Genomic DNA, 16,584 nt, shown 5'->3' with positions numbered 1-16,584 from the left:
GAGTAACCAAATACTACATTGCTTCTCTAGCTGCTGAGCTTTTAAAAGCCCTGGGGTGACAGCAAGCTTTTGTGGACATACTGGATTGGTCCTTCTGTACTTTAACTCTCTGAGTCTCCTCCACTCTCAGCAAGTTAGATCAATTCCACAAATTGGAAATCAGTCACCTAGAAAAAATACATTCTCAATACGATCCCAGATTGGCCATGGAAAAAGGGTAGCTTGAACTGTCCCACCTAGGTTCTGGGCTTGCACAGGCCTGCTCTCCAAAAGAAACCTGTGTTCACAGCTGCTGGCTACATTCACTATGGATGCTCTGGAGGTTCCTTCCTAAACTGCTTAGATTAAAATAATTTTCTTGCTAACAATCAAAAAACTGATTATGCCAATCTGGCCTACAAGAAGCTAGTTTCTATTCTGTATTTTATCAGATGTGTATAATACATATGGTCATCATAGATATTAGGTGAAAGATCTGCTCTAATATGGACACTAAGTGATGCTGGAGGATGATCCTGACCCACAATGAGCAGTAGGGACACCAGAGCCCTGTAGGGATGCCTGACAACCTAACACGTTGAGCACGCACAGCTCAGTAAGTTACCTGTGAGTACACATCTCCTGAGATCTCTCTAATTGTAGGTGATCCTGTCCACCTAACACAGCACCTCATGTGGAATAACAAAAGCCACCTGCAGGAGCTGTGGTGATGAGTCACAGGTTAGAGCATCTGTTGCTCTCTCAGAAGAAGCACATGGACCCTAATAATTGGGTAAAGCATGTCAGTGATTACATCACAAAGTGTGTGTCTGAGACACAGCCACATTATCCAAACAAAAGACACTGTCACACTGGGTTCCCCTTGGTGACTTTGAATTCACTTATTAGCCCAGGATCCATGGAACATGCAGAGATCCATGTGTAGCTGTCAGTTCTAGGTCCACAGGAAGGGACAGAACCCTTGAGTAAGAATGATGGTCTTAAGAGTCAAGAGATTGAATTCAATTTTTATTCATAAAGAATACATTTTTACAACAAAACAGGATTAAAATGAATAAAAATATTTAAAAATATTTGAAAGTAAAAATAGTAACAAGAACATATAAATATGAAACAACAAAAAGAAAACTTCAATTAAAATCATAACAAAAATATTTCTAAAAGCATATTCTTAACGAACATTTAGAAGCACAGACGTATTGCTGTTTCTCCTCTAGCACACATAATGAAAGGTGGTCCCCCAAGTTGTCTCTCAAGTGCTGTTTTCTGAGAAGAAAGTAAGACCTCAATCAGTCAGGCTGGCTTGGTATATAAATTTAGGGTCTCTAAGAAATGACAAATTAACTCAGAGGATGAATACTCATCCAAAAAATGTTGTTACCATTCAGGATGTTGGTCATCAGGGACTCCTGAGAAAGCAACTTATTCTTCAGGAAGCTCTCTTACTGGGGTGTGTCCAATTCCAGCTCTCTTGCACTTTCTGAGACCTGGGAGAGGAAGGCAGTTTTTCAGACACTGATCTGGTGGGGAAATGCAAGGCAGCTGTCGGAAGGCTGCCTTCTACCACCTCAGTTCTATTGGACAGTCGACATGGACATTTTAAGTGATATCATTGTTGCTAACTCTGTGGGCAGGGCAAAATCTCCAGAGAGCCTCACAGTAATGTGGGCTGCCAATATGGGACCCAGACTTATACCAGTGCAAACCAAGAACAGGTCAATGGCAAGAGACCTCATCTGGTTGCAGGAAGAAAGGAGATGTCCATATGTCACCAAGGTTAAAGCTAATGACAAGTACTAATTTGACATTTGCACTTGGTTCTTATCCCAAAGGTGCTTCCTACACAAGAGGTCACATGACCACAGAGTGTCATTTGTCAAAGAACCAAGAAATTTTTCAAAACTCTACAGAGCATCCAATCTATCACGTGGATATGCAATAATGAGGTATGTTATTCATCTCTCACCATTTCTAGATTGCAGCTTCAAAAAGAGCAGCAAAATATGCTTGATCAATAATTCAGTTTCTGAAAAGTGGTTAACTTCCTAGAATACTTGTGCATAGGCAGAGCAATGAACAATTCCATTACATGAGGTGGTTGGCTGTTTGTGAGTGTAAATTAGTAAAGTGGTAGGAAAAAGCAAAGATGTATCAAATTGGCAAATTTTATCAGATATTGTTAAGCTAACACAGCTGCTCGTCCCTACCTGATAATGCTGGTTCTGGCCGTTGATGGTCTTTATCTTTCTTGTTGAAGTCAACCAAATATTTCTGGTTCAGTGCACAATCAAGATGTACCTCCTTGCTCTCCTGCTTCAGTGGGACCAACTTCTTCCTACATGTGTTCTCCATCAGGAGCTGGCTGAGCAGGTTTCTGGAAATACAGTCTGCATAGTAAGATCATGCTGGCCCTTTCTCCCATTCCTACTCCCAAGTCCCACTAACTCTACCAGGTCCCAGATACCCATGAAGACTTAATAAAATGCATCTTGATACATATAAGGCTGCTGCACAAACCATAAACAGTTAATTCAGGGAAGAATAAATTGTTTGCTTGGCCTGACACCAATTAGTGTCCACACCTCTGAGAAAGAACATGGATCTACAACTATCCATGAAAGCCCAATGCATGGGGCCAACATCAATTAGTACTGGGCCAACACCCTCAAAGGAGGTCAGTAGAACCAAGAGAAGGTCATGCTAACCATTTGGTCCACCCACTGAGTGTTGTAAAACCTGGTATGACTCCAGAGGTCCAGGTCAGCCTAATAACCTTCTGCTGACTTCAATCAGTACTGTTCTCTCTAGAGCCTTCTGAAGATGCCTAGACAATCCTGGGATGAGGAACAGTCTTTTATGGAACTGAAAACTGAGTCCTAATGACCCTGGCACACTGATGTGTAAACAGCACAAGAGATAGAACCAGAGCTGAAGACCGTCCAATCCAGAACAAAGAAAGTCAGAAATGGCCATTCCATAAGTGATAGCCTTTCTGACCAGGACTTACCTAGAGAAGGTAATCTCCTTCTTCAGCTTATGGTTGTTCTCATGGACCTCAGTGTTCTCCATCTCTAAGTTGTGCAGAATTGACATGACCACCTCCTCCATTCTCTCCAGGTCTTCATAATATGGGTTTGGCCTGAAGTGTGGCCTGGCCCCAAATAATAGAATACAATGAACATCGGCATTTAGGAATATATGAACTCAGGGTGGGTCCTATATTACTCCAGGCTGCTGCCTGGACTTCCAGCACTCAGTCCCCTGCCTAGCAAGTACAGAGACTCACCATAAACTCACTGCAATTACAATCTTGCAAAGCCACCAGCTGTCAAGGGCTTTGCAAATGCACACTGGGAACTCACTCTCCCTGACTTTATCCCTGAATTCTTCATTCAGACCACAAGTTCTGCTTTTAAATAAATGGAAGCAGATGAGTCCAGTTTCAATCTCACTCCTCAGGAAGGGTCAGGTTCTGAATCTCCACTATATGGGAGGTGAGGTTTAGCACAGGGTGGTTAGGGAGGCACAGCTTTCTAGAATCCAAAACCTTAACAGGATAAGAAAAAGGTGACCTTGCAGACCCAGGAATGAAACAAGAGCATTTGGAGCAATTCATACCTCTTCTTCATGGATCTCTCTGTCAGAAAACTCAGGCGATCTCTCAGTTCATTTCTCTCCTCGGTAATGAGCTGCAGCTCTTTAATCAGCCTCTCCTTTTCCTTCATGGCCTGATTCTTGCTTAGGTCAGTGCCAGGGGATGATGTTTCTCTCCCAAGGTCTGTAGGTAGAAGAACACAAGTGAACCTGCATGGGGAGAATGCATAGAGTGTTCATAGACCTCAGTGAGGCCTAAACAGGAGAACAAGCCAGGAACCCAGTGTCACTGCTAGGCGATTGGTCTATGCTTAAGAGACCTCCTCAGGGGATCTCAGTTCTTCCACTACTCTATAGAGACCAAGAGACGGAAGCAGCCAGGTGTTCCCTATTCCGGACATCATGTGCTTACATGTACCACGGAGATGGCTTCTCCAGGATTATTATCAGCTGAACAGGGTACAGCTTGGTTTCAGGACCCTCACCCCTGTGGCTTCAGAACTCAGATGATAAATTCACCATCCACAAAACTTGAGTGATTGGAGACACTCAGATGTCCTACCGTGATACTCTAAGGCAACAACTTTGGATTTAAAACGCATTTCCAGGGAGGATATGTTCAACAGACTCATCAGTGTCCCTATGTGAAATACCAAATGCCCCAGAAGTGCGAATAGGTTACAGGCTGAACCTTGGTCTACACGTTCCAAATAGTTTTGGTATTGTAGAAAAATTTTTGTAACATACAACCTCTAATACATAAAGCAAACGATGACCCTGCCAGTTAGAAGAAATCAGAGGAGGTCTAAGAACATAAGGTTATTGCCTGGAGCACAATCTCTCCCTGTTACTACTGTCAGATACCCACTGTATTTAAAGAAGCAATGATAGTGAAGTACATTGCTGCCCTGTCTAAACTCAGAAAAGGTGGACCCTCCATGACTCCTGATGGTGTTATTATATCAATGTAAGAGAACAAATGAACTGAAAAGTAAAGACCAGAAGTTCACAGTATAATAGCATAGGCCTTACCATATCCTCCCAGTGGGGATGGGGAAACTAAATTTCTGAAATCCTTGACTTTAAGGAATTGTGATATTCGTGGAAATTCAATTCCTTTTCAGATGCTCCAGTTGCTGTGGCCCATTGCTAGAAAGGTCAGCTTAAGCCTGCAGCCCCCCTGACAGGAAGCTCAAAATACACTGCCCAGAACTTACTCCACATTCCCCAGAAGTGCTGTCTTTCTCCATCATTACTTTGAGACGAAAGGCCAGACTCCTTCACTCTAGTCTCTCCAGAATCGACGTTCCCCCTCCCAAAATGCTTGCGAAGACAGGAAAACATGTCTTAGCTTGTAACCACCAGACTCAGACTGAGAGAAACTAGGGCACTGGTTGTCACTACAACACTGGTGACATCACAGAGGATGCCAGAACTCTCTAGGAGACAATAGAATGTCCAAGAAGGGACAGCAGATGTCATGGGGAGCAGACTTTGCCTCCTGCTAATGTTCTCCCTGTACTGAGCATAAGCAGAGGTGCCCTTTCCAGGAGACTTTCCTGGGGCAGAGCCACTGAGCATCTCCTGCTTCCAAAGCCAAATTTTCCTCAAGGCTTGATTATAAAAACCCTTAGTAATTCCTATGCATCTAAATGAATGTTTCCTTTCAAATCTTTCCCAAAAAATGTCTCACTAACTCAAATTGTCCACATTCACCAATGTTAGCCATTAAAACTTCCTGAGATTTCACACCAGCTTGAATATGCAGTCAAAAGTTCTCCTGTCTCATTATGTACAGGTGCTTTATATCACATCAAGAAATAGTCTGCATGGTAGGTTACAACATGCGTGTGTGTTAGGGGAACACTCATGAAGTCATGTGCTTAGCAATCGACAATTGCCAGAAAATTCCTTAGGAGAAAGAGTTGAAGTCTTTAAGGTGCTAGGAAAAGTGTGGAGACCAGTTGGCAGAGGAAAGTGCAATATTAGAGCCACCTGTGAAGGGAACCTCATGCTGGTGGTGGGGTTCTCTTTCTGCACCAATGTCGCCAAAGAGCACTGCTCACAGGACTGAGTAAGATATACCATGAGCTTCTATCAGAAAAATAAAATAGTCAAGAGATATAGGGGGTGCAGAGAAACGTCTAAAATGAGGCTATAAACATCATCAAGTGGATAGAGCAAGGTCCCAGCACCTGTACACTGGGAAATGGCCACCCCACCAAACACAAAACCATCTATCATAGTAAATAATGAATACTTTATAGAATGCACACATTAACACTGATAGATCACTTCCGTAGTTTAAATTTTAAATTTAAATTCATATAGCAACCTATATAGCAAAAAATAAGAAAGAAAGAGAAGAGAAAAAGTCAAAACAAAAAGCTCAAGCTTCTCATATGAAGATTGCAGGAAGTGTTATATGGGAGTCAGTTCTGATTAGGCCATTTTAGATAGAACAGTGCATAGTGACCCTTAATGTGATGGGCCCTATATAAAGCTTTTTGCAATATTGGAATTTTAACAAACCTCATCCAGTATGTACGGAAGAGGCAAAGATGTGATCACCATGTCCTTACTCTGTATCAGGTTATTTTTCTGCATCCTTGATTGTCAGGCATAGAACAGCAACAATCTGAAATAGCTGGTAGACATGGAAAAACATGGCTAAAACTATAGTTGTGGGTTACACACCTCAACTGTGAAAGGCTAATGCTGTGTGCAGAGTCCTTGGAGGCCACTCTTTTAAGCCTAATTATTTCAAACTGAAAGGAGGTTTATCTGAGCTCAAGGTGATCCTGGCCAGCCAGGTAGAGGGCAACATGTGATACTTGAGACCCTATTTTAAACCAGCACAGAAATCCACACTTCATTCAAAGCATCATCTACGAATTCTCGATTATTTACCATTCTCTCCCTACCAGTCGTTCTGTTTGGAATGGTAGAAAACAACTGGAACTGATCTTTCTATTTTAAGGACCTTGATCTCTCTTTTTTTAGGTCCACATTAAGAGTGCATACAAATGGACATCACCATCTGAACATCTTAGTATTATCTACTCTGTATATATAGCATAATACTGTGCCTATGACAGTCTTAAGCTTCCTTGAGTGTAGTTGCCCCATTAAGAAGTGTGAAGTTCTGAGTTCAAACCCCAGTGATGCTTTAAAGGGACTAGAAGAAAGCCATCAGAGATACTCCACTTCTTTGTCCTTAGATTAAATCAAGTTGACACAATGTGAACCTGGTGGGCTATTTAACCATGCATCTTTCTCCCAACCCCACTTCCACGAGTTCAGTCCATGGCAGAATTCATCCCCCACCATCCTAGATATTTCTTTGTATATTTCTACAAGAGCCAGGTTTCCTTTTTTAATAGAATTAGTTGTAGTCAATCAACTGCTGCCCTATGTGAGAAATGATTAGTATCTATTGCAACTTACCACACTGTATTTGTGTATACAAGTACATTATTGGAAATCCAGCATTACTGAGGGATTGGAAACCAGTGCTGTGGCCTTGCCTTTCTGTGCCTAGTCCTGGCTCACAGGCAGCAGGGGGCAGACCTTGAGTTCCTCTTCAGGGACAGAGTGATGTTGAATGGGCACTGAGCAGGCAGAGAAACACAGCTGAGGCAGCTCCTTTCAGTTATTAAACACATCATCTCCTTCCGATCTTAAGGGCTGTTGCTGAGGTCTTGCCCCCATACCTACCTTAATAGCAGTGAATTTGTTACACAGCAGCCAGCTCTTTCCTATTGCTCTGTAATACGCGTCCACATCATGGTTGCCAAGAAAAACACTAACAAAGAACAAAAAACTCTGACGTTGAACTGTGTGGTGCTGGTCACATACCCTGTTATGTTCTGTATGTTATGAGGTTTGTTAATCTTAACAAGTTCCCCAAGTGTATTCTTCACATAGGACCCAATAGATTCAAGGAAAATAGGAACAATTATGTGTAAAATGGCCTGAGTCAGGGCCCATAGACCGAAGCATTTCCAGCACTTGTGCATGAGCCCATGTGGATTTTGCAATGAGCGGGGCCTAGCAATGTCAGGTACACAGTTGTGAGCTGTTGCTCTGGTTGAACTGTATTGGTGTGTGCATTAATAAACTACACCTATTTAAATGAATTCAGTGTCCTGTGGTTTGAGTCCAGACCCCTTGACACCAGATCTTCCCTTCTGCAGCACTTGGGAAAAAGGCTAAGTTTAGGAAAGGTGACGTCTTGTCATAAGTTATGTGACAAGAGGGATGGTGAATGATCCCTTGAGATAAGAATCAAGGTTTCCTCTGTGGTATTTAGGTCTATACTGGCCCTGTGCAACAGCTTCAAGAACCCATTTCTGATTTTCCTGGGATTCCCGTGATGATGCACTCAGACATGATTGGAAACAACCAAAACGGTGGTCAGACTTGATTTATAAAATGTAGGTAACATTGCAAACTTATGTTGTAGGATATTTGATCATATTGTCGTCCCCAATATTGTGTTATTTACTTAGAAAAATACCTTCTGGCTGTGTAGTTCAGTACTAGCACCAATATTTAACCCTAGAGCTATTTTTGTTTGTTTCTTTGTTTGTTTTTTGTTTTTGTTTTTGGATGAACAAGTACTTTCCTATTTTGTGGCCCAGCCCTAGCTCTTACTTCTTTGCACAGTCATAGAGAGACCTCAAACATATACTCAGACAAAGCCAGGGGAGTGTATAAAAGGGCCTAAGGCAATACCACATAATGACATTGAAAGTGGGCTCTCTTCTTGATCCACGCCTCCAGCTCTCCTGACATCTACATGAATTATAACTCCCAATGCAGTGTAAAGGATGTCTGCGCTATTGCTGAAGGAATCATGAGAATAACAACTCTAAACATTCCACCATGGATAGAAATTGTGGAAAGAGATAACTGGCAGCCAATGAGAGGGCTCTACAGTTAAAGGGGCTTGCTGTCAAGTCTGATGAGCTTGACTTAATCCCCAGGACCCACGTGGTAAAAAGGAGAGAACCAAGGGCCAAGCTGTCCTCTGGCTTCCACTCATGTGCTTACATGTATGTGAGTATATATGTATATGTCTGTATGTACGTGTGGATATGAATGTGTGTATGCATGTATGTGTATACGTGTATATGTATATGTGTGTATATGTCTGTCTATATGTGTGTATAGGTGTATTTGTATGTGTGTATATGTATTGTATGTGTGTGTATGTGTGTATGTATATGTGTATGTGTGTATGCATGTATGTGTGTGTATGTGTGTGTGTGTGTATGCATGTAGGTGTGTATATATGTGTGTGTGAGCATGAATGTGTATAGTCATGTATATGCATGTGTTTTCATGTACATGTATTCATGTATATGTACGAATGTATGTGTGTATATATATGTATGGACACACAAACACACACAATGTTAAAACATAAAAAGCTCCTTGGAGTATTCACCGTGCCTGGATAAGTGGTGACCATGTGGGGGAAACACATGTCCATGTAAGCACACCTGTTCACATGTGCTGAGCAATGCCCAGCCTGGTCTTGAGCTCACTACCTGCCCAACGATGAGTTTCTGCCCACCTGGTCTTCTCAGAGCCAGGCGACAATTGTTCCTGCCATTCCAGTTCTGTTCCAGTTTCTCATGCCACAAACCTTCTAGCTTGAATCGCACCTACTGACGCAGGAACCTAACAGCCTCCAACCCAGTGAAGTAAGTAAACTTCTTCCTGATATCCTCAGGCTTGGTGTCCCCATGAGTCACAGGGAGGAAGGATGGCATGCACCAAGGAGAAGGGCCATGGGCATGGAAGACAGGAAACATAAGTCAGTCATCACTGACACCAGCACAGTGTGTGCTTCAGAGCTGGCTCTGCTCACTCTTGTCCCAGTGGCAGGACTTAAGAGTGGTGCATACCTGTCACCCAGCACTCAGAGACATCTGAGGCATGAGAACCAGGAGTTCATGGCCATCTTAACTAATGGTGAGATCAAAGCCAGCCTGGGCTGCATGAGACTCAGTCTCAAAGCAGGCAAGGAGGAACTTGCTATATTTGAGCAAGGAAGCTGGAATCCTCCTGGGTTCAAAACATTCACTGCAATACAGAAAGATGCTAGGGCTAGTGTGGCAGAAAGTAGGAGACAGAGAAGCCAGGTTAACCCTCCCTAATCTTCTCATGCTGTGTGAGCTATGAGTAGATGGTGCCCTATACACTGTGGACAGGATGGTCTCTCAGACGGTTCAGAAAGCCATGGAGGACTCCAGCAATTCTCCACTTGGGTGTCACTTGAGTCTTATATGTGTGTGTTTACAAGCCAAAAAATAAGATCCATAGGTGACTGTGTGAATTCAACATGGCACAGCCATGTGCTGGAATATTATTCAGCCTTACATAGGATTCAGATTCTGACCCTTGAACAGGAATGAGAATGGTAGCCATTCTCCTAAGTCAGACCTCCAGGCAGTGCAAAGACAAACTAACACTGTATGACACCACTGAGGGCTGCAGTGTCACCAATTATATAAAGACAGAAAGCAGGAAGGTCTACAGAGCTCCAGGGGTGACATGGAGTGGGGAGGTTGGATGGTAGGTGTGTAAGTGGGACTGAGGCTCAGAGGAGTCAGACATGGCTGCAGAATATGCATGTGGCTCCTCCCATACCTGTGGGTGCTGCTTCCTCAGAAAAGCAAATACAGCAAAAGAAAGGACCAGAGGGGACAGGCTCTGACCACTTGTAGACACACACAAATGACGTGACAGAATGTGCACACTGATGCCTTGCTGCAGGAGCAGTTGAACATCCAGAAGGGTTGAAAGAGGCTGGAAGGGCTGAGCATGGCACTGAGTTCAAGGACATAGCTTTAGGTCCTGGGGAACCTACGGTGCCCAGGCCCCATCCTGCTGATACTGAGGGACACAGCTGACATTCAGGGTGATGGCTGGGCTAGGCTGGGGAATAGGTGTCCACTCTCACCTGCTCCAGCTTGAAGATGTGCTGGGTGAAGTAGGACTGCAACTGCTTGTTCGTGTAGTTGATGCAAATCTGCTCAAAGCTGTTCTGTTCAATGTCCTCAAATCTGAATATGGCCAAGACACCAATGGGCAAGCACTGGGAGACGAGCTGTGGTTATAGCCGGGATCTCCTGGGAAGAACAGCCGTCCTGAGAGGAGTTGCAGAAGAGGGGGTGTGTTTTCCTGACCTGTTTGGTACCCAGTGTTTTTTGCCAAGGGTTCCTTTATTACTTCTTGATGGAACCAGGCCTGCACATATCCAGTAAGCATTGGGGTGGAACCTGGGCTTGGTGCCCACATGCTGGCATTGCTGAGGGTGAAGCCTAGCCTATCACACTCCCAGACACCGAGTGCAGATGCCTGGCTTCCTATAGAATGGCGGTTCTTACCCTTCCTAACACTGTGACTCTTTATTTCAGTTCCTCATGTCGTTGTCATCCCAACATAAACTTATTGGAGAGCTACTTCATAAGTGTAACTTTGTTACTGTGAGGAACTGTAGCGTAAATGTCTGGTGTGCAGGAGCGCTGATGTAGAACCCACAGATTGAGAGCAGCTGCTGTAGAGGATCAGAGTCCTCTGCCAGCCCTGGTGTTTGCAGAGATCCCCTGGGTTCCTGGACTCCATGGCTTTCCCAAGGACAGGGTTTATTCTTGGCCGTCTCAGGGCCCGGGCCCTCACAGAAACAGCCTCTCCCATGTCCTTCCTGTTGAGGAGAGTGTGGTTGGTCCTCAGCACAGACCAGTCAAACAGGGTGCTGTATAGACACTTGGCCAGGGGTCTCCTGCAGTTATGGCCTCTGGACAGAGGGGTTTCTTACCTGGGGTGGGGCAACCATGCCAGGTACAGGCAGTGATGCTCAGAGTCAAGACCTCGTTTTGTCTTATTTTCATAGACAAAGTTGCCCAGGCTGGCCTCGAACTTGCCGTGTAGCCAAGGATAATTAAACAACTGATCCTACTGCCTCTACCCCCCATGGCCTGGCATTGCAGATGAGTGTCACCAGAGCTGGCTTGTCACAGCTGCTATACAGCTCTAAGTCAGGGGCCTCATGTGCAGGTGTGTTATGACTGTGCCATCCCCACCCTGCAACCAGGGTTTTCACCTTTCTCCTGCTGAAGTCTGCTTAATCCTACCCTGGCCCCAGGACACAGCAGCTGTGGGAGAATCAAAGCCTGGGGCTTCAGCACAGCATGGGTACACAGCATTGCATGCAGCCTACACGGCTGTGAAAAAGCCAAGGAAGTGCTTCTCAGCACACCCCCTGTAGGAGTGTCTAGCCCATCCTTCTCTCCATGGACGCAGACATCTGCTTCCAACTGCCCGACATGTCCCTCTGGTTTTGACTTTCCTGGATGCCATGTCAATGCCACCACACAGAGTGCTGCCTCTACTGGGGACACTAACACAACCTCTCTGGGGGACATCTGAGCCAAGCAGGGATTGGGTGCACTGCAGAGAGGTCAAGTCATGTCGTGAAGTACCTTGTCCCACAAAGGCTCACTGTTCAGGGAGTTGACTGGAAAAGTAAGCTTATGCCCCTGGGCAGGGTCCCCATAGGGAATGTCCCACACCCTGCCATCAGGTCTATTCCTGATGCCATGCAAATTCAATTTGCAAGACCCAATGCTCTGGAAATGTCAAGAGCTAACGGAAATGTACCAGGAAGTGCACACCATAGCAAAGGGAGAGGATGGCACAGAGACCTATGCTATGGGTTAAGGGGCACGAAAAGGCCACCTCGAGCACAGGGGTCAGTCACCTCTTTCACAAACAAGGCAAAGGTCAATGCTCTCAGCTCTGGGAGCCTAAAGGGCTCTGTGGCTCCTAAGCCCTGCAGCTGCAGCCAGAAGCAGCACTGAACAGGATGTAAATGCTGAGTATGGCGATGTCAATAAAACTTTATTTACAAAACCAAATTGGTGGTGGTGCTGGTGGTGGTGGTGATGGTGGTGGTGGTGGTGCTGGTGGTGGTGGTTGCGGACTGGTTCATTTCAAAGCATGCTGGAGTGGCATGGCCACTGAGCATCAGGAAACACAGAAAGGAATGCGACCGGACGCAGGGCTCCCAACACCCTAGACGTCGACCTATGGCACTGGAACAGGGTCCCTGAAGGTAAGTCTGGACAGTCAGATAAGTTAAGTACATTTTATTACAAGGAAATGGGACAAGATAAATCTCTTCATCTCGCTATGCTTAAGCATCTTTAAGAGTGCAGGGAATTCATGTCTATCAGTCTGGTTTAGAAAAGTGTTTAGAGACAGCAAGAGTAAACTCCATGGTTCCCTGAGGAGGGTTCCAGGGATTCTGATATCTGGGTCAAAGTGAAAGTTAAGGTGAAAAAGGCTGTCAGGCAGGGCAAAAAGATTCCAATTTCTGGTCTCTTTGGGCTGTAACTTTTACTGTGTTCAAGGCCATGAATGCAGACAGGGTAATAATTAATACAGAACAAGAAGCTAGAGCTTCATTAAGACAAAACGAAAGTAAAAGTTTTGCCCTCTGCACCACTGCCTGAAGCAGGTTTTTCTAAGTCGTTTCCTGAGGATGGCATGTTGACCATTAGATTCACACGATGATGATGACAAATTCACCTGCTTTTTCTTTTCCTATAATTAGGCCAGCATCGATTCAAGATGTGGCCCAACCGACTTATTATAAAGGATGATACTGGTTGGTTGAAAAAGGTAGTAGCTTTCTATGAACCATGTATTAAGTTTTTATGTATATTAAAATTAACATTGGAAAGAACAATGGTAGGAGAGGAAGCTGGAGGACAACTGCTGCAAATGCTTGCTTTTGAAAATGCTAATGAAGAGTACAGGAGAGCATTATTACCTATAAAGGAGGCTGGGGATATTAATGCTTATATGAAGGCATGCAAGTGTATCTTTTCTGAAAATGGAAAGATGCATATTTGGCATGTATTGATCCAGATAGATTTATTAAATTATATGTTTAAATACTCTTGAATATCCTACAGGCACTTTCGCTCAGGATGAGTTGCCTTTAGAATGGGTTTATATTAAATAAAACTTTAACCAAACATTAACAAATTATGAGGAACAAATTTCTTTAATTATTCAGCAAGGCATACAAAGACCTGTTACTCTGTGGGGATATGATTGTGCTGCTATTGTTTTCCCATTAAGCAAAGATAAAGTGGAGTATTTAATGCAGATGTCTGAGGTTTTTCAATTAGCCATGATTTCTTACACTGGAAATATTGAATTTCATCCTCCCCATAGTAAATTGTGGGATTGCTTTAAAAAACAAAAAAAAAATTTGATAAATACACTAATTTCGGTTGATCCATTACCATCAGCCTTTACTGTGTTTACAGATGGCTCTAACACCAAGATGGCTTATTGGACCAAAGATTAATTTGGGGGACAAGAATCTTCTTTTGGGTCAGTACAACAAAATGAATTATTAGCGGTAATTAATGTATTGCAGGATTTTACTCATGATGTAAAAATATTATACCTGAGTCCGCTTATGTTGTAGGAGTAGTACAGAATATTGAGACTGCTGTTGTTTCTACATCTAAGCCTATATTAAATGTTATTCTCACATATTAAAGGCCTATTGTTATTATGAAACTCTAGAATATTCATTACACATACTAGATCACATTCAAAATTTCCAGAATCTTTAACACTTGGCAATCATATGGTAGATCAATTAGTGGCATTTGCTACCCCGGAAGAACACAGTCATAATCATGCCAATACAGGATATTTACATATTAAATATAAGCTTCCCTATTCTCAAGCCAAACAAATTATTGCTAATTGTCCTATGTGTCTGTCTTCACGTATAAAATGTGTTCCATCTCAAATTAATCCCAGAAGGATGCAGCTTAATACATCGTGTCAGATCGATATAACTCATATTTCTGAGTTTGGTCGCCTTTCACATATAGAAGTAAGCATAGATAATTTTTCAAAATTTGTGTGGGCTACACCATTGCCAGGAGTACGCACTGCTCATGTTATACAGCATCTATTGGAAACTTCTGCTGTTATGGGACAGCCTTCTAAAATTAAAATTGATAATGGACCAACATATATTTCTTATCAATATAAACAATTTTGTCAACGATATCATATTGTACATATTACTGGTACAGAACACAATACACAAGGACAAGCTTTTGTTGAAAGAATTCACCATACCCTGAAATGACAAATTATAAAATTAAAAAGGGGGAAAAGAGATGGCCTTATGCAACCTGAATGGAGTTTGCAGACCAGTCCCAGAGTTATATGGCACAAGCATTATACATTAGTAATTTTCTTAATTTACCACAAGGTGAAGTTATATCAAGAGCAGATAGACACTTTGTTGAACTTCCCCCCAGAAGGCATGGAACAGACAGTATGGATAAAAATTGCCCGGGATGCTGAATGGCAGGAAGGGACATCATTGTATATAGGGGAAAGGGTTTTGTCTCATTACAGGATGGGAGACTATTCTGGTTACCCGGGAGATGGATCCAAGCACAGAATAATAAGAACTGCTCCCTACCCTCAAAGGAATCCAGTTAAACCAGCTACATTTTCTCCTGATGGATGTTCTCAGGAGATGAGGAGGTGTCCTCCATTACTGAGGCCCTGGCTTCTCTTAGTGTCCACAAACAACAATGGATAAGGATCCGTGCAGTGACAACCCTATTACCTGTGGGGTCAGGTGAAGCGATTAAGCACTGAAAGGAATAATTTTGTCCCCTTCAGGAAAGTCCTTTACTGCTGAGCACTTATTCTTAGCAATGTGTGTTTTACTCATGGTTTCTTCTGCTGCGGCCAATGCCAGTTATCGGGCTTATATTGCTTATCATGATGAAATCCTACTACTTTTGTGTTAGTAAATATATGGATAATGACACAGAACATGATTGGAAGTTTATTCAAGCCTATTTAGAGGGTAATGAAAGTGCTTCAAAAGTAATTAATGCCTTGAAATATGATGTTCGAATGTCTTTTGGTAAACAGCTAGAAGATACTACCCCTATGGAAATAGCTAAATTATTGGCTGATCAATTGACAGGATTAGATCCCAAGGCTTGGCTTCAAAGGATTTTCCATAGCATGGGAGGAGCTAGTTTTGCCATAATCTTATGTACATTATGTATTATGTTGCTTTATTTTTACATGACTAAACCCCTACAAGGACCTTTAGCTATGTTATGTAAAGTGTTACTTTAAAACAAAAGAAAAAAGAAGGAATTGTTAAGACATAGAGATGCAGCTCCCAGGCAGGGTCAAGAAAGGCCTGGTGACAGATTCAAGTAGGGGCTGGAATGCCGCCCTGGAGAAGAAAATGTTTTTCTCACTTGGCCTTAAATTATGTTCTGCTGTGTCCTGTTTCTGTGGAAGTGGTTCTAACGCTCTCTTGGTAATGGTGAGTATATTTTGATTATAATTAGAGAGGGGAATTGTTATATGAATATTTTGAGAAGAAGCTTTAGTTTATTCGTCTTTCTTTGTTTAATCTTCCCTCATTGTTCCTGGTATCCTGGGAATAATGATCTTATGGTATTTTGACACAATGAAAATTGTAGTAATGCATATTCTTAGCTTAATAAGGATTAATAAAGCTTGGAACTGCGTGCAGTTTCTTCTGCCTTTGCTCTGCACCCCCTGTGTCCTGGGGGTATGCGACCATACCCAGGGCCCCAACTCACTAGACATTGACAATGGGTCACCCCACAAAACACAGAAGCATCTATCTTAGTCAAAAATGGACATTTTATTGAATGCACACACTAACACTGATTGATCACATCCATAGCTAAGATACTAGGGGCAGATCTGTGGCCCAAAATACATTCCTCTAAACCTATAAAGAAAGAAAGAAAGAAAGAAAGAAAGAAAGAAAGAAAGAAAGAAAGAAAGAAAGAAAGAAAGAGGAAAGAAAGAAAGAAAGAAAGAAAGAAAGAAAGAAAGAAAGAAAGGAAGGAAGGAAGGAAGGAAGAAAGG

The 16,584-nt window shown here is 42.9% G+C and overlaps 1 protein-coding gene across 2 annotated transcripts in view; it reads right to left on the bottom strand.

Annotated features, from left to right (window-relative positions):
- Positions 1 to 997: 997 nt before the first annotated feature.
- Positions 998 to 16,584, bottom strand: part of LOC147999289 (disks large homolog 5-like) — a 42,619-nt gene continuing 27,032 nt past the window's right edge. The window contains exons 3-8 of one of the 2 annotated variants that reach the window (XM_087596519.1): positions 10,568 to 10,736; positions 3,619 to 3,778; positions 3,008 to 3,151; positions 2,208 to 2,374; positions 1,382 to 1,487; positions 998 to 1,266 (exon numbers count right to left, since the gene is read on the bottom strand). In XM_087596519.1, coding sequence (XP_087452645.1) covers positions 1,423 to 1,487; positions 2,208 to 2,374; positions 3,008 to 3,151; positions 3,619 to 3,725 — 483 coding nt within the window. In that variant the 5' untranslated portion in view covers positions 3,726 to 3,778; positions 10,568 to 10,736 and the 3' untranslated portion in view covers positions 998 to 1,266; positions 1,382 to 1,422. The remainder of the gene's footprint in view (positions 1,267 to 1,381; positions 1,488 to 2,207; positions 2,375 to 3,007; positions 3,152 to 3,618; positions 3,779 to 10,567; positions 10,737 to 16,584) is intronic. The other variant, XM_087596518.1, reaches the window with a different exon arrangement.

The sequence above is a fragment of the Rattus norvegicus genome, chromosome 19 (assembly GCF_021556685.1).
Source record: "Rattus norvegicus strain SHRSP/BbbUtx chromosome 19, alternate assembly SHRSP_T2T, whole genome shotgun sequence".
Lineage (NCBI taxonomy): Eukaryota > Metazoa > Chordata > Mammalia > Rodentia > Muridae > Rattus > Rattus norvegicus.
Note: the sequence above shows the minus strand (reverse complement) of the source record. Positions and strands in the feature narration are given on the sequence as shown.